The sequence below is a fragment of the Lynx rufus genome, unplaced genomic scaffold (assembly GCF_022079265.1).
Source record: "Lynx rufus isolate CCGP_SWC_20201006 ecotype Redwood Valley unplaced genomic scaffold, mLynRuf1.p SCAF_7, whole genome shotgun sequence".
Classification (NCBI taxonomy): Eukaryota; Metazoa; Chordata; class Mammalia; order Carnivora; family Felidae; genus Lynx; species Lynx rufus.
The window spans coordinates 17,201,994-17,228,502 of NW_025814889.1; the positions used below are offsets into that span (position 1 = coordinate 17,201,994).

The following is a 26,509-nucleotide window of genomic DNA, read 5'->3' on the forward strand; positions in this document are numbered from 1 at the left end:
CCTTTTTTTTTTTTTTAATTTTTTTTTTAATTTTTTTTTAACGTTTATTTATTTATTTATTTATTTATTTATTTTTTAATTTTTTTTTTTCCAACGTTATTTTTGGGACAGAGAGAGACAGAGCATGAACGGGGGAGGGGCAGAGAGAGAGGCAGACACAGAATCAGAAACAGGCTCCAGGCTCCGAGCCATCAGCCCAGAGCCTGACGCGGGGCTCGAACTCACGGACTGCGAGATCGTGACCTGGCTGAAGTCGGACGCTTAACCGACTGCGCCACCCAGGCGCCCCTAACGTTTATTTATTTTTGAGACAGACAGAGACAGAGCATGAACGGGGGAGGGGCAGAGAGAGAGGGAGACACAGAATCGGAAGCAGGCTCCAGGCTCTGAGCCATCAGCCCAGAGCCCGATGCGGGGCTCGAACTCATGGACCGTGAGATCGTGACCTGAGCTGAAGTCGGACGCCCAACCAACTGAGCCACCCAGGCGCCCCATTTTTTAAAGTAGCCTCCATACCCAGCGCAGAGCCCAGCATATAGCCCAGTGCAGGGCTTGAACTCACAACCTTGAGATCAAGACCTAAGCTGAGAACAAGAGTGGGGATGCTTAACCAACTGAGCCACCCAGATGCCCCTAATGATTCTAAATCATTTTAAAATTAAGAATCACAGAACATAAACACATCTTTGGAGGCAGTCCAGTACAGCATCCTCCACCAAAATATGGTTTCTGTAAAAATACTAGTGTCAGGAAATTCACAATTTCCTAGATTATCCTATGATCTCATAGGACCTTCACACGCAAGACACACATGCACAGATGAATTTCCCTAATCAATTTAGCAAATCATGTTTTTTTCTCAACAATTCAATATTTTTTTAAGTTTATTTATTTTGAGAGAGAAAGAGAGCAGGGGAGGGGCAGAGAGAGAGGGTGAGAGAGAATCCCAAGCAGGCTCTGTGCTCTGAGCACAGAGCCTGATGTGGGGCTCGAACTCATGAACCGTGAGCATCATGACCTGAGCCAAAGTCAGATACTTAACTGACTGAACCACCCAGGTGCCCCAACAATTCTCAACATTTTGAAGGTCAAAGCCCTTTTAGAAATGTAAGAAAGCTCTAGGTTTTTTTCTAAGGAAATGTATAAAATTTTGCAACTTCAGGTGCTTCACCATCTAATGCCCACTTAAGAATTCTAGTTTTATGCTAATGCCAGTCAAAGACATTTGGGTTCCTATCTCCCCACAATGACCACATTTCTGTAGGAGAAAAGTAAAATGTAAAAAAAATCTTATTGTTTCTGATTGGCACCCAGAAATGTATTATGAGGCTGGACAACTCAGATACCGCAGTAGTAAATTATACTGCAGTAAGTTATACCTTACCTGATTATTAGTATTGATCACATAAGGACTGCTACTCTAGGATAACAGTTTGCCTCAAATAAAATAGAAATACTGGGGCACCTCGATGGCTCAGTCGGTTAAGCATCTGATTCTTGATTTCAGCTCAGGTCATGAGCTCATGGTTCACAAGTTCAAGCCCTGCATTGGGCTCTGCGCCGACAGCACGGAGCCTGCTTGGAATTCTCTCTCCTGCTTGGAATTCTCTCTCCTCTCTCTCTGCCCCTCCCCCACTCATGCACACATGCTCTCTCCCTCTCAAAATAAATAAATATTGTTTAAAAGCTAGAATATTACAAAGTAATGCATTTTCTTTAAAGTAATGCAGTTTTTAAATTACTTGGCAAGCACAGAGCTATTTAAAGTTTAAAGGTGTCCATTCGTTCTCACACGGGAATTGTATCCATTAGTATGTTCTCAAGAACTGGGAGAAGGTTACAATGCTCTCAAGTGAATCAAAGATTACCACTTGAAAACAGAAAATCAAGGTGAGAAAGCAGACACAAATGAGCAAGTACTCCCCCTATGGAAACAGGAAGCATTAAAATCAATGCAAATCATTCAGGCATCTGAAGAGCAGTCCCTCCACATTAAACACTAAAAACAGCTTAACCTGTTACAGATTTTCTCTTCAATGGTCTAATTTATTCCAAAAATATTTAAAAATTGAACTCCAATATGAAAACACTAAAACATGTATGTGGCTACTAGAGATTTGGTGATTCCTTATCTGAAGACAACTGGTTATACTTGTCTCCTAATAACATTAATGTATTGGTCAAAAATGACAGAAATCTGCAATCAAACATAAATAATACATTAAGAACCTTCTGGCCATGCAATAAATTGAAATTATCAAACAGTCCAAATGAAAAGGCTTCATTAAATATTTAAATAATGACAAACTTTTCTTAAAATAATTTAGTCTACTACCTTTCTCTACAGTATATCCCAATCCTAGCTACACAAGAGAATCACCTAGTGAGTTTTTCAAAAAGGTTTAGTCCTGATCTAGAATAGTGAAACCAGAATTTCTGGCAATAGGGCTTAGGCATCAGTGTTTTCAACACTGCCCCAAGTGACTCTAACGTGCAGCCAGATGCACCCCATTGCTATGCTATAGTGATTCTCAACCTTAACTGCACATGAGAATTGCATGGGAGAGCTTTTAATCGTCCTGACCCAGGCCCCACCCCAGTCAGACCAACTAAAACCAATTCTGGTGCTAGTGCCCAGGCAGTAGTATTTATTTAAAAGCTCCTTAGGTTGTCCAACCTCATCTGGCTCTTAAATTAGTTATTTACAAGGAACAAGGCAATGAGAAAATTAAGTTTCAGGCACTATGTTTTATTCCAGTTAAACTAAAATGTTACTAGAATATAGCTGAAAGCAGTTCTTGTAAGTATTTAACTGCTAAACTTTTAACTGACAATTATTTCAAATGTGAAGGACATCTAAGATTATTTTGAGATTCTGTGGACTGTGTTTAAGCAATTCAAAAGTTCCCTTTTGACTGTGAAAAGCCAAATGGTATTACACAGTTGTAGTTTTAATGATTGTATACAACACTCCAATTAACTCTGAAAAGTATATTCTAGTATACAACTTCGAGTGCTAAAATGAAAAATAATCAGTTATCAATAGCCCCTTACACATACACATACCCCAGCAAAACAAAGTCTCCAATGCAAAGCTTTTGCATTAGCTGTTAGAAGTAACAAATAATATAGATTTGGGGATAATGCCAAGGCCAAGAGGTATCCAAAAGCGGGAAAGAGAAAGCGAAAGAGAACCCCACAAATTTCCCCAGGAATTTTTCAGCAGCTCTATAATTCCACCCATTCTATAAACTAACCTCACCAAGTAGGTAGACAAAGGCTACCAGTTGCCAAACTCTTATGCTTATGAAATATGATTTCTTCAAGGTGTAAATTTCTTCAGCCAGTCATCCTATGAACTACCTTGTGTCACAAGTTAAATGGTTATTGAACATCATTCAATAATGTGTTCAGTATCAGCTGTCTTAAGTTGTAAGCCAGTTAATGCTTGTGGTAATATATTCCAAGCACCTAGCGCAACTCCAAATTTTAAAACAAAGGCAGGGGGCGGGGGGCTGGCACAGATTACCAAAGAAGAATTTGAATAATAGCGTGTAACTATATAGTAAGTTATATATCCTATGTGTTACACCATCACTATTGTAGAATCAGATAATACACATAAATCTGTTTTCCTGTTTGTTCCCATTAGAAATAACCTTTGGGTTTATGTCTTTTGATTAAATACTGGGCAGAGCAGAAAGTAAATGGCATGTGCATTTAGGTCAGGGTTCAGACATTACTAATTATGAACTGTATATGACCTTGTCCAAGAAACCTAACAGATCTGATACTCAGTATCTTCATTACATATTGGGAGTAGTAACAATAATACCACCTAACCAATGAACTGTAACAAATCAAAAGAGTTACCGTCTGCAAAAGTATGCAATAAACTGGACACGGCAAAATAAACTGTCATATCACAGCAATTGATAACCACCTGACAAAAATGTGTTAGTAGTAAACCATCTGCATCTCAAAGTTACAAATACACTTATACGTATATCAACGCATGCATTATTTAGACATTAATATTTTGAGATGGAAAATAATGATTATAGGGGCGCCTGGGTGGCGCAGTCGGTAAAGCGTCCGACTTCAGCCAGGTCACGATCTCGCGGTCCGTGAGTTCGAGCCCCGCGTCAGGCTCTGGGCTGATGGCTCGGAGCCTGGAGCCTGTTTCCGATTCTGTGTCTCCCTCTCTCTCTGCCCCTCCCCCGTTCATGCTCTGTCTCTCTCTGTCCCAAAAATAAATAAAAAGCGTTGAAAAAAAAAAAATTAAAAAAAAAAAAGAAAGAAAATAATGATTATAATGAGCTGTTAAAGCGCCTTTGGGCAACAGAGGGTTAAAAAAAAGTTTAAAATTCAGTTGAGGGGCACCTGGGTGGCTCATTGGTTGAGCACCCGACTTCGGCTCTGGTCATGATTTCATGGTCCATGAGTTCGAGCCCAGCATCAGCTCGCTACTGTCGGCATAGGACCTGCTTCAGATCCTCTGTCCGTCCCCCCTTCTCTCTGTCCCTCCCCCACCTATGCTCTCTAGCAAAAATGAACATTAGGAAAAAAAATCAATTGAGAAAAAGAGAGTACGTACAAAGTTTTTTCTTACTGCTCATTAACAAAAGGTAGATCAGAAAAATAAACCACAAAAAATATGGTAACAGAAAAAACACACTGTATTTGAAATAACTCACTGAAGTTATGTTTCAACGTTAATAAATATTTTGCTTTCACAAATACTTACCTGTAAAAATAAGTAGTTGGGCAGTACATTGTCAAATGAGGGGCTGAGGTATATCGGTTCTGTCATTCTTATGCCTATACCTCTGAAAAGCAGAAAATCTGACATTAGTCTGTATAAAGTCCATAGTCTATACAAACTCCACTTCTGGGAACATACCCAAGCAGCCCAATAAATATAGGATGTTCTGCCTTTTTAAAACCTCTTTAACTCAACACCACAATCCTTAGGATATTCCTGTGAATTGTCTATGACTCATTCCCTGCAGTAGAAGGCCATCAGGAAAACTAAAAAGGATAAAGTTACATAAAATTTTCATTTAGGCACAAAGGAGTTTTTCAGAGATTTGAACAAACTGAAAAAAGCAAAGAATGGCTTGAATCTTTAAAAAAACAACAACACACAGTTATTTAATTAAAAATGTTATTTACATTAACATACAATAGTTGTATTGTTATTTTACCTTTTAATTCCAGTATACAGTGCTGTATTAGTTTCAGGTATACAATATAGTGATTCAACAATTCTATACATTATTCAGTGTTCATGAGAATAAATGTGCTCTTAATCCCCTTTATTTCACTCATCCCCCCCCCCTCCCCCCCCACCGACCTCCACCTCCCCTCTCATAACCATCAGCTTGTGCTCTATCTAACCAGGAGCCTGGTTTTTGGTTTGTCTCTTTCCCTTTGTTTGCTTGTTTTGTTTCTTAAATTCCACATGAGTGAAATCATATGGCATTTGTCTTTCTTTGACATCTGAGTCTTTATTTATTGATTTATTCTAATCTTTCTGGTAACAGATCCATGATCACTGTTAACAGCAATCAACAGTTTCTGAATCCTTCAGTTTGGAAGGCACTATGCTAGGTACTTGTATGAAAAACAAAAATATACTTGGGGCGCCTGGGTGGCTCAGTCGGTTAGGCCTCCAACTTCAGCTCAGGTCATGATCTCACAGTCTGGGAGTTCGAGCCCCGCATCGGGCTCTGTGCTGACAGCTCAGAGCCTGGAGCCTGCTTCAGATTCTGTGTCTCCCTCTCTCCCTGCCCCTCCCCTGCTCATACTCTGTCTCTCTCTCTCTCAAATAAATAATATACATTAAAAAAATTAAAATAGGGGCGCCTGGGTGGTGCAGTCGGTTAAGCGTCCGACTTCAGCCAGGTCACGATCTCGCGGTCCGTGAGTTCGAGCCCCGCGTTGGGCTCTGGGCTGATGGCTCGGACCCTGGAGCCTGTTTCCGATTCTGTGTCTCCCTCTCTCTCTGCCCCTCCCCTGTTCATGCTCTGTCTCTCTCTGTCCCAAAAATAAATAAAAATGTTAAAAAAAAATTAAAAAAAAAATTAAAAAAAATATATATATACATATATATATATATATATATATATATATATATATATATACTTAAGAGTCATGCCGATGCTAAGAAACAACAAACATGCCACACAACTCTCCTCTCAACTCTTTAGAGAGTAATTGCCCAGTACTGACACAATCCTTACAATGAGCTCTGTCCCATTTTATAAGGGGCAGGGGAAATGATCAGAGCAGGAAGTGCAAGGGCCCAGGAGAACATGGTGGATGGTGATTCATCAGGACAAACATCGCAATCTGACAGAGGCTGTCAGAGACTATCAAAGGCAAGAGGAAGTACACAAATAGTTAGAGAATGCCAAACATGGCCTGGCGTATCAGGCCACACCACAAAGAGGAAGAAAAAAAGCCAATCAACACCATGTTCCAGGGATTTAAGGGGCACAGAAAAAGCGCAATCTAATAATAAAGGCAAGGATGAGAACAGGATTGAACCCAGGTGCAGGAGTACACGTATAGCATCTAAGTATGGACATCGAGAACAAACTCACAGCTTCTGAACCTAATCCTGGAGCAGAAGCATCCATTCCAATGATCTGCACCCTGCCTGACATAGGTAGTTGGGCTAATTTTACTCACAACGCTCCTGCCACCAAATGTGCAAGGTTTTCTCTCAAACCACCCGGGGGTCCTGCAATTCAGTTCAGTTCTGACTCTAACTGCCTGGGATTATCGGGAGACTGCATAGGCTCAAAGGTTCAATCCAACAAGACTGGTCTCACTCCAGATGCCAGCTGCACATCCCAAGGTGCCGCCTGGACTTCCGATCAATTGGCTATAAATTTGGGGGTTTCCACAGTGCCCTCCCCGGTTTGAATATTCGCTAGAACTCACAGAACTCAAAAAAGCACTTAGTATTACTAGTTTACCATGGAGGATTCAAGTTAGTATTGGCCAAATCAAAGGGATGCGCAGAAGGTATGGGAGAGGCGCGTGCATCACCACCACCCCCCCCCTCCCCCCAGCACCTCCATGTGTTTACCAACCTGGAAGCTCTCTGAAGCCCACCATCTAGGATTTTTTATGGGGGTTTCATTACACAGACACGATTGATTAAATCACCGACTGCTGGATATTAAGTGAATCTCCAGGCCCTCTCCCCACCCTGGATGTCCAGGGGTAGAGCTAAAAGTTCCAACCTTCTAACCACGTGGTTGGTTCCTCTCGCTAGTGCCATCTAGATGCTACCTAGGGACCCCCAGCTACCAGTCTTCTCATTACCATACAGAAGACACTCATCGCTACGGAGATTCCAAGGACTTGGGGAGTTGTGTGCCAGGAACCCAAAGACCAAATTATTATTATGCCTCAGAAGGATAAGTCTATACTGCTCTTTGAAGTGAAATAATTGCTGTAGCTATTCATGGACTGGCCATCGCAGTGAGATGACTATGATGTCCACTCAGTTCTAACATCCTTTGTCATACAGTAAATATGAACTCCTTTCTCCCCCTTCCCATCCCTTTTATCCTCCCTCGATGTGTCTGCATCTCTCCTTTTAATGAGAGTTAGTTAATCAGTTCAGTCTTTGGTCCTTGCTCCAGCTGGGATCAAATCTAGCTACTTCCTGCACAGTTGCTGTCCCTGACAAGAAAAAATACAAAGGAACCTTCTGAAAAGTCACAGCCTCACATTCAAAAGTCAGTCATTTGTTGGTATAACTAGTATACTGACCTTGATTAACACCTCAACCCCTGCCAACAGTCCGAATCCATTATGGAACACCTTGAATGCCACGACCCACCTGCTCACTCTTTTGTAATTTAAATGAATTTGTGACTCCCAGGACACTAGTCCTCTGAAAAATACTCAAAACATTGACATTTATAGGCCTGCCTTTCTAATCCAGTTCCCACATAGTGTTTCAAGTTCTGCAATTTGGGTATCTCCTTCTGACCACCAGCACAAGTACGTTCATCCATACAGTATTTAACTTAAAATACAACTTTTTTTGTCAGGTGTGTCTCCATATAATAATGCAACGCACCAGATCTCATAGGAAAAACAGGCTGTTAGTAAATTAATCTATCTCTATGAAGTCTAAGACTCAACTCTGCTACAATTCAAGAAGCCAAAGGGTGCAAACTTACCAACCGAATAACAAAGTGCTACTAGTTGACATAGTTCTAAAATTCCACAAGAAACATGGTGTATGCACAGTGTTCCTTGGTTATGGAAGCATGCTTTTCCTCACATAGGCAGAGAAAGAAATCCTAACAGCGTAACTGGATGCGGAGTTTAAAAGTTGAGTTTACAAAAGAGTTTTCTGAAAGATGGCTGCCTGCTACTCCTACCAAAAAACATTACTCAGAAAAGTCTGTCAGTGTAGTAGTTCTGAATAAGAGTGGAAGAAGGTTCGAGATGGCAGAATAAAAAATCCTGAGCTCACCTCCCCCCACAGACACAACAAATGTGCAGCTACATATGGCATAATTCATTCTGAAGGGGACTTAGAGATTGGATGAACAGAGCCCCCACAACAAGAGACAGCACCAAGATGGGTAGAAATGGCAGAGATACATTCCTGATAAGGAAAAAGCCACACCCCAGGAACAACATTCCATGGTCAGAAGGGACCTCAAAGGAATCTTATCTCCCTGAGGAGAGATCGAAGCTCCACATCAGGCAACCCAACCCTTGAATCCTGCATGGAGAGATGAGCTTCCAAAACAGCTGGCTTTAAAAACCAACAGGGAGTAGGTCCAGGAAAATTACAGAACCACAGGGAAAGGAAAACCCACTCAAAAAAGCCTTCCACACAGACTCAACCCAGAAACCAGTACAAATGGTTTCAGATCAGATTAAAAAACCACATCAAAAAGAACAAAAAAGATCAGAGCCAGATCAAAAAGCACATGCACCATAGAAGTAGACCTACTTACTAATCTTGGAACAACTGCTGAAGGGGATGGAGGGGACTCGCCCTGGGGGGTAAGACACTGGGGGCAGCCCTGCTGATGCTGGGATGAAAGGCACCATTTTGAAACTTCCCTCTAGACCGCTGAAGCCACGGTGTGCATCCCACTGAGAACCCCATACGACCCCAGCCCTCAGCAGGGCCTTGCAGTCTACAGGGTGATAAGTCCACCCACCAGCACACCTGCAGCCATCAGGGATGGGCCTCCAGCTAACCAGGCAAGGGAGGGAAGAATGCACCTGGAGCTACTGAGGGGCTGCCGCAAGAGGAGGACACATATAGCCCACCCAGGGAACACCCCTGAAGCACCTGCGTCTGGTGGTCGGCGCGAGGGAATCGCACTTCTGGGCCCTACAGGTCATTTCTTACATAAGGCCACTCCTTTACGACCAGGAGATGTAGATGAACTATGGAATACATGGAAATAAACATAGAGTTAGGCATAACGGGGAGACAAAGAATATGTTCCAAACAAAAAAATAAAACAAAAGAAAAAAAAAACTAAACGGAGGTAAACAATCTACCCAAGAGAAAGTCCAAAGTAATGGCCATCAAACTGCTCATCAAACTCAGAAGAAAAATGGATAAACACAGAGAGAATTTCAACAAAAATAAAATATAAGAAAGTTCCAATTAGAGGTGAGGAATAACAGAAATAAAAATACACTATAGGGAATAAACAGCAGATTACTGATATAGAAGAACAGAGCAGTGATCTGGAAAACAGGGTAGTAAAAGTTACCCAAACTGAAAAAAAAAAAATGAAAAAATAATTACAAGTGTTAAGGATAGTTTAAGGGACCTGTAAGCCAACATCAGTGCACTAACATTCCCCTTCTTGGGGTCTCTAGATGAAGAGAGAGCGAAAGGGGCAGAAAACTTATTTGAGAAATAGTAGATGAAAGTGTCCCTAATTTGGCAAAGGAAACAGACATCCAGGTCTAGGAAAAACAAAGAATCCAAAAAAAGATGAACCCAAAGATATCCCCACCAAGATACATTATAATTAAAAATGTCAAAAATTAAAAACATAAAGACAGAATCTTAAAAGCAACAAAGAAAAAAAAAAGCATTAGTTACATATAAGGGAACCCACCCCCTACCCTGCACATCACGCTATCAATTTCTCAGCACAAATTTTGCAAGCCAGAAGGTAGTGAGTGCCACAATATTTTCAAAGTGCTTACAATCAAGAATACTCTACCCAGAAAGGGTATCATTTACAATCGATGGGGAGATAAGAGTTTATCAGAGAAGCAAAAGCTAAAGGAGATCATCACCACTAAATTAAATTTATAATATTAAAGGGACTTCTTTAAGCAAAAAGGAAAAGGCCATAATTAGAAATAAAGATATATGAAAGAAAAAAAAATCTCATTGGTAAAGGAAAATATATAGTAAAGGTAGTGGATCAACCACTTATAAAACTAGTCTGAAGGTTAAAAGACAAGAGTGTAAAATCACCTATACCTATAATAATTTAGATAAAAAATACATAGGATAAAAAGATGTAAAATATGATGGCATAAACATAAAATGCTGCTTGGTGGGGGTGGGGAATGTAGTGATTTTGGAATGTGTTCATAATTAAGCAATCACCAACTTAAAATACACTGTTATATACATAGATTATGTATGAATCTCATGGTTACCACAAACTGAAAACCTAGAATAGGTACACACAAAAAAAAGAGGAAGTAATCCAGGCATAATATTAAAATCATCAAGTCCCAAGAGAAGAACAAAGAATTACAATCAGAAAACAAGTAACAAAATGGCAATAAGTACCATATAAATGATCTAAGCAATGAGTGGGGGCGCCTGGGTAGCTCAGTCGGTTAAGCATCCTCTTGGTTTCAGCTCAGATCATGATCTCGCAGTTTCATGAGTTCTAGCCCCATGTCGGGCTCTGCGCTGACAGTGCTGGGGAGGCTACTTGAGATTCTCTCTCTCCCTCTCTCTGTGCCCCTCCCCCACTCGCACTGTCTCTCAAAATAAATAAACTAAAAAAATTTTTTTTCAAACACATAGCATGAGTGAATGGCTAAAAAACAAGACCCATCTATATGCTAACTACAAGAGATTCACTTCAGACCCAAAGACAAATACAGACTGAAAGTAAAAGGCTACAAAAAAATATTCCATGCAAATGAAAACTAAAAGAAAGCTGGGGTAGCAACACTTATATGAAACAAAAAAGACTTTAAAACAAAAAGGCTGTAACGAGACAAAGAAGCACATTAAATAATCATAAAGAGAATCATTAATAACAGTAATAATAGGGGACTTTAACACCACACATACATCAATGGATAGATCATCCAGACAGAAAATAATCCAATAACAGCTGTTAAGAACACATCAAACCAGATCGACTTGATACATACAGGATATTCCATCCCCAAACAGCAGACTACACATTTTTCTCAAGTGTACATGTAACATTTTCCTAGATACACCACGTTAGGCCACAAAACAAATCTCAATAAATTTAACATTTAACAAGACTGAAATTACATCAAGCTTCTCTTCCTACACAGCAGTATGAAAGTAGAAATCAGCTGTGAGAAACTAGAAATCAATCACAAGAAGAAAAGTGCCCACTGATAGATGAATGGATTAAGAAAATGTGGTATATATACATATACACACAGGAATATTAGTCACAAAAAAGAATGAAATCTTGCCGTTCATGACAACATGGATGGCCCTCAAGTGTACTATGCTAAGCGAAGTAAGTCAGATAAAGACAAATACTGTTATGATTTCACTGTATGTGGGATCTAAAAAACAAATGAAAGAACGAAACAAAATAGAAACAGAATCATAGATACAGAGAACTGATGGGTACAACAGGCAAGGGGGTGACAGTAATGAACAAAATAGGTGAAAAGGATTAATTTTCCAGTTATAAATCAGTTACCAGGATTAAGTTATGGGGGTTAAATAAGTTACAAATAAGATTAAATAAGTTATCAAAAGTGGTGCCTGGGTAGCCCAGTTGGTTAAGGGTCTGACCTTGGCTCAGGTCATTAGCTCATGGTTTGTGGGTTCCAGCCCCATGTCGGGCTCTGAGCTGACAGCTCAGAGCCTGGAACCTGCTTCGGGTTCTGTGTCTCCTGATCTCTCTCTCTCTGCCCCTCCCTCGCTTGTACTCACTCTCTCTCAAAAATAAATAAATAAACCTGAAGGAAATTTTAAAAATAAAATAGTTATCAATAAAACATGGGATGTAAGGTATGCCATAGGAAAGATAGTCAATAATATTGTTACAACTCTGCATGACCACAGATGGTAACACCTTATTGTGGTGACCATTTTCTAATGCATATAAATACTGAATCACTGTGCTGTATACCTGAAATACAATATTGTATGTCAATTATTCTTCAGGAAAAAACAAATGAAGCCAGTCACACACACACACACACACACACACACACACACACACACACACAAAGAGGATGAGGCATGTACTAACAACAGAACTGAAGGAGGCAGTCAAAGCACTGATTCCCTATTTCAGACCCAAAGAAAAACACAACATACATATGCTTTATCTTCATATTCATAAGCCGTCTAAGAATAAAATATTTGCTCTTGGCCATTTGGAAAGTGCCTGCTTTCCAGAGTTAGCTAATCCAATAATCTGTTACTTCTGAAGAAGTAATTTCAATCATAAACCCAAATCACTGCAACATGAAAACTGTTCCAGGAGTCAGGGACATGGTCCAGTTCTCCGCAGATAAACGCACAGCTTTCAGTACCTCTACATCAGCTGTCAGCGGTGGGGTAATGGAGCCGTCCACAGAACTCCTTAAACAGTTTGGGCCGAAACGTGAAGCAAAAGCAGACTCTGGACTGCCCACAGATTTGATGTGTTTAGAGCCAGGAGCAACCTGAGATGATTTAACAATAACTGTATCTTAATTTGGTTTGAGTAAATCCAAACACTAATCCTTGACCACAAGCAGCCATGTGGCTTTCTGGTAAAAATTTCTTTTCATATAAATTTTTTGCTTTTTAATTTTTATTAAAATCATAAGCTTTTCCTTTCACAAAGTCAGATTGTTTAAAAAGCTCTGGATAGGTCACAATTTATCCTTTTTCAAGATGAGTACTGTTCCCCAAAGATGCAACAATTTTTAAATCAATAAAATTCACAAGGAAAACTGAAAATGACAACTACAGTGTGACTATGTGACTATGTGATTACTCAGGGCCCTTTAATCTAAGCGCCTACTCTTTCACCTAAAAGCAATTTTTCAAAAACCATGGAAATGCGCACTCAACGATTATTTTCCAGTTGAATTTATACCAACAAAATTTTATAATGCAACTAGATCTATTTTTGACATTGTTTTTATTTTCCTTGAATCACCAGAAAGGATGTACATTTCCCCCAAACAAAACTTGACGACATACTTCAGTTCAGGTAGCCCATTGAAGATTTCTTTGCGGCTTAGCTCAGAAATCCCATTGCCAAGAAATACTTTCGTTCCATCAAATTCTTTGGCTCCTTTCTTACATTTGCCTTTAATATCAGAGTATACAGAAATAACATCTCCAGCTTTCATAACTAAGAAAGAAGAAAACCAGATGATACTAATTAAACTCTGTTTTGGTAGGAGAATAGTGAACATTCTTTAAGCTGGACTAGGGACATGAAAGGGCATCACGAGCGGGTATGGAGGTCTAAACTGGCTCATTATCTCAAAATAACCCCTTACAGAAAATACTGCTTTTTGCTTTTAAATGTTCTCTAACAATAAATCTAACTGAAGACTTTTTTCTAGGAAAACAAAAAAACAAAAGTCTTCAAAACATTCTATCTAAATTGGAAGAATTTAGCTAAGCAGAAAAGGAAGGTATCTCCTACTTGAATTATTTTCTCCAAACCTAACATTCCCTAAAAAATTTCATTTAAATTTTGGTATCTTTGGCTCAATCCTCAAAGTTCTAAGGTTCCTTTAAAAAGATCCAGGGCACCTGTTGAGGGCCTGACTCTTGATTTCGTCTCAGGTCATGATCTCACGGTTCATGAGTTTTAGCCCCACGTTGGGCTATGTGCCGACAGAGCGGAGCCTACTTGGGACCCTCCCTCCCTCCCTCTCTACCTCTCTCTCTCTCTCTTTCTCCTCCCCTCACCCCACATCCCCATTCCTTTCCCTCCATTTTCACTTTTTTTTTTTAAACGATTCCTCAAAAAAGTATACTAAAATCCCTTAAAGAAATTTTTCTAAATCCCACAACCCTGTTATTTCTTTGCAGGTTTCCTATTATAGCAGTTACAGCAGGGATATAAATGATAAGCACAAACATTCATTCATATATATATATATATATATATATACACACGTGTGTGCATGTGTGTATATATATGTATGTGTGCACATATACACGCACATACATATACATGTGTATATACTCGCAACACCTTGAAACTACAGAGTACAGAATTTATTTCTACGGTTAAGTCTGATTTTTATAGTCATTTCATTAATTTCAGTAACACATCCTGATGTCTTTCAAAATGGGAAATTGTATTCCACTTCTTCTTAGACCTAGCCTGCCACAAATTTGTCTAGCCCATTAACTTGACCACAGTAGTGAGTAGCAGATCAGCTAGAGCTAGAACTGTTCACACAGATCAGGGGTCAGTGACCTTTTTCTGTAAAGGGTGGTAAGCAGTTGAGGCTTTGTGAGCCACATCAAGTCTACTGGCATATTCTGCGTTTTAAAACAATCTTTTAAAAATGGAAAAACCACTTTCAGTTGTGAGCCACGCAAAAGCAGACATGGGCCAGACTTGGCCAGTGGGCAGTAGTTTAGCATACACTAATGTAGGTCAAGTTATTTATTTCACAGACAAGATAACTGAAGCCCACAGACTGAATAACTTACCAAGAGATCAAAACCCGTCTCTTGATTTCAAGCCCAATAAATTAGGACTGAACCACAGTGACTAACTTACTAAGCATAATGTAACAGGTCATCAACTGAGTGAGTAAATTAAGAATATTGACTTTTACTCCAATATTAAAATTCCAGGTACTGAAGGTTACCCACACAGTGACAACAGAAGTCTGAGGGCAATGGACTTAAGAATACAAAATAAAATCTCACTGACATCTTACACTCTGTTAATCAGTAACGGTCCTCTGAAGATCATCTCACATACCCTTATAAGGAAAGGAAAAAACTGGCAGACCTTACGTGGATGCCAAATTTGTTAGACCGTATCAGATAAATCTCTCGCTGGCTATCCCCAACGTAAAACTTGGAAAATATCCGATAAACTTGAAATGCATCTGAGTGATAGTTAAATAAAGTTTCCATTTGATCATGTACACGGATTTTAAAGAATCTTTTATTTTACAGAGACGCTTAAACATTATACTTACATTTCGAAGCTGACACAATTCCGGGAACGTAGACATGGGCTCCTCTTAACACTGCATTGCCACACTGTGCTCCCACAACTGCTTCACACTGCTGTTTTTTTATATTCCTCCTAGGGATGTAAGATGAGCAATTTAACAGAGTAATACACCCCCAACCAAACTTTTTAATGTCTCAATCTAAACCCTTAAACCTCTTTAGTCTTGACTGTCCTAAGATAATCCCACTAATGGATAACTAAGAAAAAGCAAGCTAAAAAAAAAAAAAGCTGAATACAGAGAAAGTAGTTTAGAGAGCGGGTGGGACACACTTGAGAAAAGAAAAAAATAGAAAGATGTCCATCTGGTGGAAGGCAATAAAGTGGCACCAAAAACTGCTTACTCATTTAATGAGCATTGCTGTTTTCATAACAGCATTAGGAGGGAAGAAAAATAAAGTCCCTGTCTTCAAAGACTAAAAAAGACCCTAAACAGACAATAAAACATTTCTAAAATGGTATACTGCTGCATGGTAAACCGTTTGTATTTTAAAACAAAGATGTCTTTTAGTCTTCCTTTACTGTCCAACTTTTTTGAGTGTTTTCCAATTTCTCACTTCCCATGCACTCCTTAGACAACTAACACCTGGGGGTCACTTCTAACACACAGAAAAGACTTTTTCAAAAGTCAGGGGGTGCCTAGGTGATCAGCCCCAAATAAAAATCGTAAGCACTGAGTCTCTGATGAGCGACCCTGGTTGGCAACATCTCACAGGTGTTGTCAAAACTCCTTGCAGCATAACTGTGTGTGTCCCGTCTTCCTTCAATAATCTCCCGATGGTCAAATCTCACTAAGCTTCTCGGCTTTATTCCACTCCTGTCTTATATTCTCACTGTTCATTTTCGATCTACGTCTTGAAGAGGTCTATTCCCCACATTCCAAGACATACTGCATTTCTTCTCACCTTGCATTCTACCCCTTGGCAATCTCAGTACTTCAATAATCACTTACAAAAATGACCTGTGTACTCGTATGTTCGGCCTTTCTAGACCCTGGACTGGTATTTCTCATCACCTGCAGGTAACTGTATGTAGGTGTCCCCTAGTCACTTCAAGCTTACCAAGTCCTAAACAATGTTACTTTTCTCTGATCCACTCCTTCATCCTTAGCACATCCCAAATCTTCCAATCCTTCTGTTGCCAATCTTGAACAGAGTGTCATCTGCCTCAATAACCAAACCGGAAGTCTCAACATTATTTTAAATCCCTTTTTTCCTAAACCTCCTTACTCGACATATATTGCGTTACCAAATCATGCCACCTCTAATTCTCCGACAGGTCTTCTGGACCCATCCTCCAACACTGGACCTACATCAGCTCTTGACTTAATTACTGAAATAGCTTTCTGGCTTTTTCACCCTCGACTATTTTCAGATCTTCTTTATGTCTTTGGCATTCTGCAGTTTCATTCTGAAGTAGACATGGAATTATTTTTATTTTTGGCTTCAGACTCATTGTACTTCTTACATGTCTTTCATAAATCCTGGAAAATTCTTAGTATTACACTTTGAATATTGTCTTTCCCCCATTATTTCTATTCTTTTTTTTTTCTTTTTTTTAACATTCATTTGAGAGACAAAGAGAGACAGAGCACAAGCAGGGGAGGGGCAGAGAGAGAGGGAGATGCAGAATCTGAAGCAGGCTCCAGGCTCTCAGCTGTCAACACAGACCCTGATGCGGGGTTCAAACTCACGGACTGCGAGATCATGCCCTGAGTCAAAGTTGGATGCATAACCAGCCACCCAGGAGCCCCAAATCTATTTTTTTAATATTTATTTATTTTTGAGAGAGACAGAGACAGAGACAGAGACAGCGTGAGCAGGGGAAGGGCAGAAAGAGAGAGAGACACAGAACCCTGAAGCAGGCTCCAGGCTCTGAGCTGTCAGCACAGAGCCCCACATGGGGCTTTAACCTGTGAACAGTGAGATCATGACCTGAGCCGAAGTCGGATGCCCAACCAACTGAGCCACCCAGACACCCCTAAGAACTCTGATTTTAAAGTTGCTACCAGAGGGGCGTCTGGGTGGCTCAGTCAGTTAAGCATCCAACTTTGGCTCAGGTCATGATCTCGCAGTTTGTGAGTTTGAGCCCTGCGTCAGGCTCTGTGCTGACAGCTCAGAGCCTGGAGCTTGCTTCAGATTCTGTGTCTGCCCCTCCCATGATCATGCTCGCTCTTTCTCTCAATAATAAATAAACATTAAAAAAAATTTTTTTTAAGTTTCTACCAGAGAGCTCTACTCTGCTAAAGTTCAGGGGGAAATAGGATCCTTCAATTTGCTGTATATGCTGTTCTCACTTATGGAGGTTTGAATCTTAGTATATAGCATTCAACCATGAGAAATGTGTGTGGCCAGCACTGAATGTGTGTCACTCAAGAGTGGTTTTGCCTGGCTTTTGCCAAGCACCTCATGAACTGGCTTGGGATCAAATTTTTATGTTAATTTCCCAGACTGCAGGTTTCAAGACCACTTGGGTAGTATGAATTTGAATTCCAAACCTTTATGAGGTATGAACCATAGTTCCACATTCTCAGATTTGTCTTCTTCAACCCAGATCCTAAGACAAGAGAGATCAACTCCTGATTATTGCCTTGCACTGACTGCTGGATACTTCTCAGCTCCTAGGGTTAATAGCCTCTTATTAAAATGAAAGGCCCTAGGGGAGCCTGGGTGGCTCGGTTGGCTGAGCATCTGACTCTTGATTTTGTCTCAAGATCCCAAGGTCATGGGATCAAGCCCCACGTGGGGCTCCGTGCCAGGTGTGGAGCCGGCTTAAGATTCCCTCTTTCCCTCTCCCCTGCTTGTGCTCTAACACAAACACACACACACACACACACACACACACACACACACACACACACAGACACCAGACACACCAACAAAAGAAAAAGGCCCTAGGTTTAGGAGACCAACTACCTACCTCCCCTCCCACATCCCCCAACCCTAAATATGAGCTCACATGCTTTGTTTTCAGTTACTCTTCATTCTAATCCCTGAATATCTCACTCACATTCTCAACCACCCAGGTGTGCATCTTCTGGCCTATTTTTTACTTAGTATTCCTAGGTTGTGTGTAGCAGAAACATTTTCAGGTTATCTAGGTCACCATATCGTTGGAAATACAACACTCTGAAATGGTTTGTTTACAGTCTTGCAATTCATCTGCTTTCAAAAATTTTTTCAAACTTTTTGGACTGTAACCCAATGTTACAAATGCACTTATTATCACAACCCAGTACACGTATGTAGGTGCGCGTGTATCTATCAAATGTTTCATGAAACATCTTCACTGTGTGCAATGCACTAGGATACGTTACAAAATAATATCCCATTTCTTTTATAAAATACTAAAAAGACATTATATTGATTTTACAACCTACTAATGGATCGTGATCTGCATGCAGTTTGAAAAACAACTTTATGCACCACTAATATTCTTTAGCTCCTATGTTCTGCGCAAAAAGAAAAAAACAAAAACAAAAACAAAAAAAACCTAAATATTCCTTAGTTGAAATTATCTTTTTACATTTGACAGCCAGCCTCCCCTAACTTTTTCAACCTCATCTTTCACCAACCTCTCTGCAAAAGCAACTGAATAGACAAACCTGATCACTTTTGTCATGAGCCACCTTACATTTTCACACCCCCATACTTCTTTCTCTCCGCCTTGCATACCCTTCCCCCATCTTACCTCATCAGCCTACTGCCTGCTCACTTTCAAGTCTCCAATGAAATAACATCCACTTGCAGAAAACCTTTACCAATTTTCTTTTACTCAGTCATTCCTATTCTGTGCTCTGATGGCACTTCATGTACACCTTCACTCTTAATGGTCTGTCTCACACCAAAGTTTTCTGTTTTTAAATGAAACAACTACGTTTCATTCATCTTTGTAAAACCTTGGGTCCTCCACATAGCACCAATTCAAAAAATGTCTTGTGGCATGGAAACTTGTAGTGTGAATCACAATATTTTATGGGGATAACCACTTCACGGAGAGGACAGAAGGAAAGACTATGGAAAAAATTATGAAATCCTGCCACTTGCATCGACATGGATGGAGCCAGAGTGTATTACGCTAAACAAAATAAGTTCAACCAGAGAAAGACAAATACCATATGACTTCACTCACATGTGGAATTTAAGAAACCAAACAGATGAACACAGGGGAAGGAAAGAAAAAAAAGAGAGAGAGGGAAGCAAACCTTAAGACAGTCTTAACTATAAAGGAGAAACTGAGGACTGCTGGAGGAGAGGACAGTGGGGATGGGCTAAATGGATGATGGGTAACTTGTGATGAGCACTGGGTGCTATACCTAAGTGATGAATTACTAAATTCTACTCCAGAAACCAATATCATATTATATGTTAACTAGAATTTAAATTAAAACTTGAAACAAAGAAAAAAATAGAGTTAACGTAGCAAGCCTGAATAGCTAGCCTTCCTTGGTAAGGCATGGCTATAAGGTTGGTCCTTGGCTGGCATCTGGGAACTTAGATTTCAGGCGGGTACTCACAGTTACCTGACAAGAATAGCTCACTATGCTTAAATTGTCTGTATAAATAATAAGGTTGATGGCCAACACTGACTTTTCTTCTGGGGGACCAGAATTTCCTTCTGGGCATGTACCAGGCAGGGAGTGCCTACATGATCACCCCCGAATAAGAATCCTGGTCACTGAGCCTCTCACAAATTTCTCTGGCTGGTAACATCTCATGTTGTCAAACCTGTTGCTGAGGGAACTGTTTCCTGTGTGACTCCACTGGAAGAGAATTCTGTAAAGCTTTCAACTGGGTTACCCTGTACTTTTTCCCACGTGCCCCCTCCTTTCACTGATTCTGCTTCAGATGACTTCACTGCAATAAATCATAGTCACAAATAATGCTGAATCCTAGGAGTCATACTAGAGAGTCATCAAACCAGGGAGTGGTCTTGGAGATCCCTCAACACTAGGACTAACTGTACAAAAACAAGTATGCAAGTGTAATTCAGCTTTCCTGAAGGGGAGAGTTTTAGGCAGGAAAGATAAAAGGACATGTCAAAGTTGATGCAGGGCCATAAAACCTGCCAAAAGCGTGACTTTTTATTGCAATGTTTACAAATAAAGGAGTAAACCAACACCATTGAAGTGGATTTTCTGATAGCACAGTCATACAAATAAAAGGGAAAATAGAATGAAGGTACTCTGATTAAGAAAAAAATATTAAAATGGCTTTAAAAATGAGGGGTCTATGAACTAAAAACTGAGATTATGAGAATGTCCCACTAAAACATAAATGAAAACATAAACTTATTTATTTGGCATTTTTTAATTGCACATATTAGCAACTCTACACCAAACAGGAGATAATGAATATAATTTTAAGATGTTACATATTACTGCATTCCAACAAGTATTTTTCAGCAGGGTTGCCATCTGTTTTCATCATAAATGTTTGTGCAATTGCTGGAGTATTCTATTGCATGTACCATATTATTTCATATAAATAGTAATTGAAATATTAAAGTGCTGATACTAGCAAGATAAGAAAGATAGAAATCACGCAGGCTGAGAGAGGCAAATCTGGCCTCCTTTGGATCTCCAGAGATTTATGCTACTGGATTAGTTATTCAGTTGTGAAGGAAAGAAAAAATTTTCACAACCGCTAAAAAATATTTTGTTGAGATTTTTGTCAAAAAGGGAGGTACACTATTAAAAAAATGGAGAGCTTCTTAAAAATTATGAACTGAATATTAACCTCAAAAATTCTACTAATCTAAATGCAGTCTTTAGAAAATGCTGTTTGGGACAGGATGTTAAAACACTTTTTTAAAAATAAGTTTATTTATTTATTTTGAAAAAGAGAGAGTGAGAGAGAGAAGAACGGGCAGAGAGAGGGGGAGACAGAGAATCCCAAGCAAGCTCCTTGCTGTCAGTGCAGAGCCCTATGTGGGGCTTGATCCCAGAAACCGTGAGATCCTGATGTGAGCCGCAATCAAGAATTGGACGCTCAACCAACCGAGCTACCCAGGTGCCCCTAAAAACACTCTTATATCAAGTGAAGGCTGGCATTCAATTTTCTTCTAGGTTTTTCACTAAAGTTGACATGGATACCATCAAATGCAGCATCACCACCTTATGTTCAATTTCATTATGTTGCGAATGATAAAATCTTCCCAACATTAAAATATACTTCATCAGTATTAAGTATCATGTTAAGTATCCTGTTAAGTAACCTGCGGGAAACTGAATTTATGGTGAGAAATTACTTTTAAAATTGTTCACTATCTACAAACAAAGTTTAACCTCTATGTTTTGCTTTTTTAATTTTAAATGCTTATTTTTGAGAGAGAGAGAAAGAGAGAGAGAGCGAGCACATGCACACAAGCAGAGGAGGGGAAGAAAGAGAGGACAGAGGATCTGAAGCAGGCTCTGTGTCGACAGCAGAGCCCAATGTGGGGCTCGAATCCATGGACCGCAGGATCACGAGCTGAGCCAAAGTCTGAGGCTTAACCGACTGAGCCACCCAGGCGCCCCTGTTTTGGTATTTTCAGTAACTGTATGATATTGAGCATCTTGTAAAAGAGTAGGAAAAGAGTAAGTGTGTGTATTTCTGTTTCTGAAGTCTGCAGAAATGGAGAAAAACAAATCAATCCGAGAAGGACATGCCGCTTATAATAAAACTAAGGAACAGCTAGCTATATTCCCAATGAGGAGGAATAATTGCCTGACAAAGGGAAATGTGGATCAAACCTAGTTCCTCAACAGGGTATGAAAAGGAAAGGCTCCTGGAGGCCTAATCAAGTATTTACTACTCAGAACCAGGACAGGGGGGTCCAGGTGGAGAAAAGACGATCTGAGGTCTTGTCAGTACCCCATTCACAACATATAAAGCTGAAAGAGGAACAGGACTGTCAACCCTGGCAAGCACGTGTCTGTGTTTCCCGGAGAAATCTGGATAAACTTCCTGGAAGAAGCTAAGGGAAGGGGAAGAGCAACCAAGAGCAATGCTCCTCGCCAGAGTTAACGAGGCAGAAACACAATTTAAAGCCCTGTACAAAAAAAGCTGTGAGCTAGAAGTCTTCACAGAAAGCCTCAACCTTTATCGGCTCCAGTCACCAGGACTAGAAATTTGCTGCTAGGGAAAACTTGGTGAAAGCATTTCCAGAAAACACATCTGTTTAGTCGTCTAGGGACACATTTTACCCCATTCTATAACACTTTTATGCGATCTGAAGAGAAACCAGAGTATTCTATAACATTTTTGAGCAAACTACAAAGGAGATGAAGCTACGTGAATGTAACTGTTTCTACTCAATGAATAATAAACAGAAAAGATTCATTCAACATGGGACCTATACATAGGTAGTAGTCTAAACAGTATTACAACACCAAAACACAAACAAAAACCCAAGGAAAAAAACTCCAAATACGTCTTTGTACTTTTAAAAATAAGTAAAAGGAATAATTCAAAAATGGTATATAAGAAAAACAAGATAAAAAACAGAAAATAGTGGGGCACTTGGGTGGCTTAGTTAAGTGTCCAACTCTCGATTTTGGCTCAGGTCATGATCTCACGGTTTGTGAGTTGGAGCCCTGCGTCGGGCTCTGTGCTGATAGCATGGAGCCTGCTTGGGATCCTCTGTCTCCCTGTCTGTGCCCCTCCCCTGCTCGTGCACTAGCACTCTCAAAATAAATACTTTCAATCCGTTAACGCAATGTTCTTAACTTCTGTTGTGTAACCGAGATAAGAGAGGGTTTCAAAAAAAACAGAAAATAGAGAACTGGGAAATAAAATAATAAAGCCTCTGAAATAAGAACACAACAGGCTTCAGACGGCTATTTTTAGAAAGGCCTGCTTGCAAGGTCCGCCCTTGGTTGGCATCTGGAAAAGACTGTGAGAAACAGTTCCCAACACTGATTTCAAACCTTCCCTACTAAACTGTTTGTTTTTGTTGTTGAAAAAATTTATATTTAGATTTAGCCAGCTGGACTCAGTTTAGATGATCCCAATTTTGTTGGCAACATCCAAAGCATCATAGTCAGGAGCCAATGGAACATATGCTTTCTTTTCTCCATTGGGCCTGATCAGAGTGTTGACCTTGACAATGTCAATGTCATAGAACTTCTTTACAGCCTGTTTGATCTGGTGCTTGTTGGCCTTGACATCCACAATAAACACAAGAGTGTTGTTGTCTTCTATTTTCTTCATGGCTGACTTGGCAGTTAGGGGAAACTTGATGATGGCATAGCGGTCAAGCTTGTTCCTCCTGGGGGCGCTCTTTCGAGGATATTTGGGCTGCCTTCGGAGATGCGGTGTCTTGGGCCATCGGAAGGTAAATGACGTGCGGATCTTCTTTTTTTTTTTTTTTATGACTGTGGACGCCTTTCAGCACTGCTTTCTTCGCCTTCAAAGCCCTTCCTTTGGCTTCAGCTTTGGGAGGAGCAGGGGCTTCCTTCTTCACCTTCGGCTCCATCTTCGTGATAGGGCATTCCTAAACTGTTTGTATAAGCAATGTGCTTTATTCTGAACACCTGTTTTCCTTTTGGGAGCCTGAAATTTTGGTACATGCTGGGCAGAGGGTGATCACATGACCAGCGCCCAATAAAAACCTTGGCCACTGGGTCTAGTCTCTAACGAGCTGCCCTCCTGGGCAACTATTTTACTCGTGTCACAATTTGTTGCTAGAGGAATTAAGCATGTTCTAATAAGTCCATCGGGGAGAAGACTCTTGGAAGCTTGTGCCTGACTTCTTCCAGACTTTGCCCCATGCACCTTTCCCTTCTAGATTTGCTTTTGTATCCTTTTGTGTAATCAGTCGTCCCCCGGAACACTACAACATGCTGAATCCTGACTCATTCTTGTCAATCACAGCACCTGAGGGTTGGTTGTCTTGGGGTGCCCCAACACAGGAATACCTGCACTGGAGATCCAACCTACAGAGTCCTAGGGTCCTTATAATAGAGAATACAGAAAAGTACAACAAAAATATCCACAGAACTACTGGTGGACTTGTAACTAAAAAGTTATACTGTTTGACTAAAGAGCAAGAGAGAATAGTGAAAATCAAGCTATATCCCAGCCCAGTTTCTAAAGTTCAATGATGAATTCATAGATCTCCAAGTAAAAACTACTCTTGTGGGGGGGCTGGGAGACAGGATTTTTTTTGGCCTCTGAATTTTTTTTTTTAATGTTTATTTTTGAGAGAGAGACAGAGTGTGAACAAGGGAGGGGCAGAGGGAGAGGGAGACACAGAATCTGAAGCAGGCTCCAGGCTCCCAGCTGTCAGCACAGACCCAATGTAGGGCTCAAACCCACAAAGCTCAAGATCATGACCAGAGCTGAAGTCAGAGGCTTATCCAACTGAGCCACCCAGGCGCCCCGGCCTCTGATTTCTTCACAACAACACTTGACGCCCTGACGCTGTAAAAGCAATGTCTACAAAGTGTTAAGGGAAATAACATGGGACCTGAAACCACTATCAGTCAACCTATTGTTTAAATATAAAGGCAACAGGCAATTCTCAAGCAAGAAAGTAAATACTTTGGAGAGGAGAATACTTATTTTGGAGACGGGAAGCAGACGGGCTGCACACCTGATAAAGGACTATACTTGCTAACCAAGAGAGCAATCAAGACAACTCAGAAATGAACTATTAGAATTAAAAGTAAGCACTGCATCCATTTGAATTGTGCTTCTAGAATAACAATGTTATAAACCTCTACAATGCTAAAGAACACAGTAAATAAAAACTGGCTGGTGGAGGTTTTAGGGGATAAAATTTAAGAACTTCCTCATTTTTCATAGTGGAAACTCATAAGGTAATAATAGTGATAATGAATTTTAAAAACAAAAAAGAGGGGCGCCTGGGTGGCGCAGTCGGTTAAGCGTCCGACTTCAGCCAGGTCACGATCTCGCGGTCCGTGAGTTCGAGCCCCGTGTCGGGCTCTGGGCTGATGGCTCGGAGCCTGGAGCCTGTTTCCGATTCTGTGTCTCCCTCTCTCTCTGCCCCTCCCCCGTTCATGCTCTGTCTCTCTCTCTCCCAAAAATAAATAAAAACGTTGAAAGAAAAAAAAAAAAAAAAAAGAATGGATTTGCTCCTTTTAGAAGTGAAAGGTAGGTATGTGAATCTATTCTCCTAAATGACTTTTGAATACTTTCCTGTTGTAACTCATCATTTGTGTTTTTTAGTTCACAAATGTTCTGATGAGTAGCCTAGATCACTACAAGGAACAGGATGAAAGGGTTGTTAAATTCAGAAAATAATTAAATTATCTGCACATTTTAAAAGAGCTAACATAGCCAGTATTAGCAAGAATAAAAGATCTGAGGGGCACCTGGGTGGCTCAGTCGACTGAGTGTCCATCTTCGGCTCAGGGCATGATCTCGTGGTTCGTGGGTTCAAGCCCTGCATTGGGCTGTCAGTGTGGAGCCTGGAGCCTGCTTTGAATTCTGTGTTTCCCTCTCTTTGCCCCTCCCCTGCTCACATTCTGTCTCTCTCTTGCTCTCTCTCTCAAAAATAAAGAAACATTAAAACAGAGAAAAAGAATTAAGATCTAAGAATCTCTCATATATTGCTAGAAACATTAACTGGTAAAACTTATTGTTTTTATTTTTTTAATGTTGATTTTTGAGAGAGAGAGAGAGAGAGTGAAAGAGCGAGCGAGAGAGTGTGCACGCATGAGCGCACAAGTCGGGGAGGGGCAAGAGAGAGGGAGACACAGAATCCAAGTAGGTTCCAGGTTCTGAGCTGTCAGCCCACAGCTCAACTCGGGGCTGGAACTCACCGACCATGAGATGAGATCATGACCTGAGCTGAAGTCGGACACTTAACCAACTGAGCCACCCAGGTGCTCCTGACTGGTAAAACGTTTAGAAGGCAATAGGTCTCAAACTAAAATATGCACAGACCAATGAACCAGTGATTCCATGGGGTACCAATTTATCTTGTAGACATGCTTATGCAAGTCCACAAAGAAACATCTTAAGAATATTTACTGTTGGTAATAATGAAATGTCCATCAACAGAAGGATAAAAAAATTTTTTTAAGTATG

At 40.3% G+C, this 26,509-nt stretch overlaps 1 protein-coding gene and 1 pseudogene across 2 annotated transcripts in view; both read right to left on the reverse strand.

The window, feature by feature from the left end:
- The window catches only part of NSUN6 (NOP2/Sun RNA methyltransferase 6), a 61,283-nt gene that overhangs the window by 28,189 nt on the left and 6,585 nt on the right, over window positions 1–26,509 (reverse strand). The window contains exons 1-4 of one of the 2 annotated variants that reach the window (XM_047064998.1): window positions 17,971–18,175; window positions 15,439–15,548; window positions 13,460–13,613; window positions 4,748–4,829 (exon numbers count right to left, since the gene is read on the reverse strand). In XM_047064998.1, coding sequence (XP_046920954.1) covers window positions 4,748–4,829; window positions 13,460–13,611 — 234 coding nt within the window. In that variant the 5' untranslated portion in view covers window positions 13,612–13,613; window positions 15,439–15,548; window positions 17,971–18,175. Of the gene's footprint in view, window positions 1–4,747; window positions 4,830–13,459; window positions 13,614–15,438; window positions 15,549–17,970; window positions 18,176–26,509 lie in introns of those variants that run through there. The other variant, XM_047064997.1, reaches the window with a different exon arrangement.
- On the reverse strand, window positions 23,410–24,588 carry LOC124501063 (60S ribosomal protein L23a-like; annotated as a pseudogene).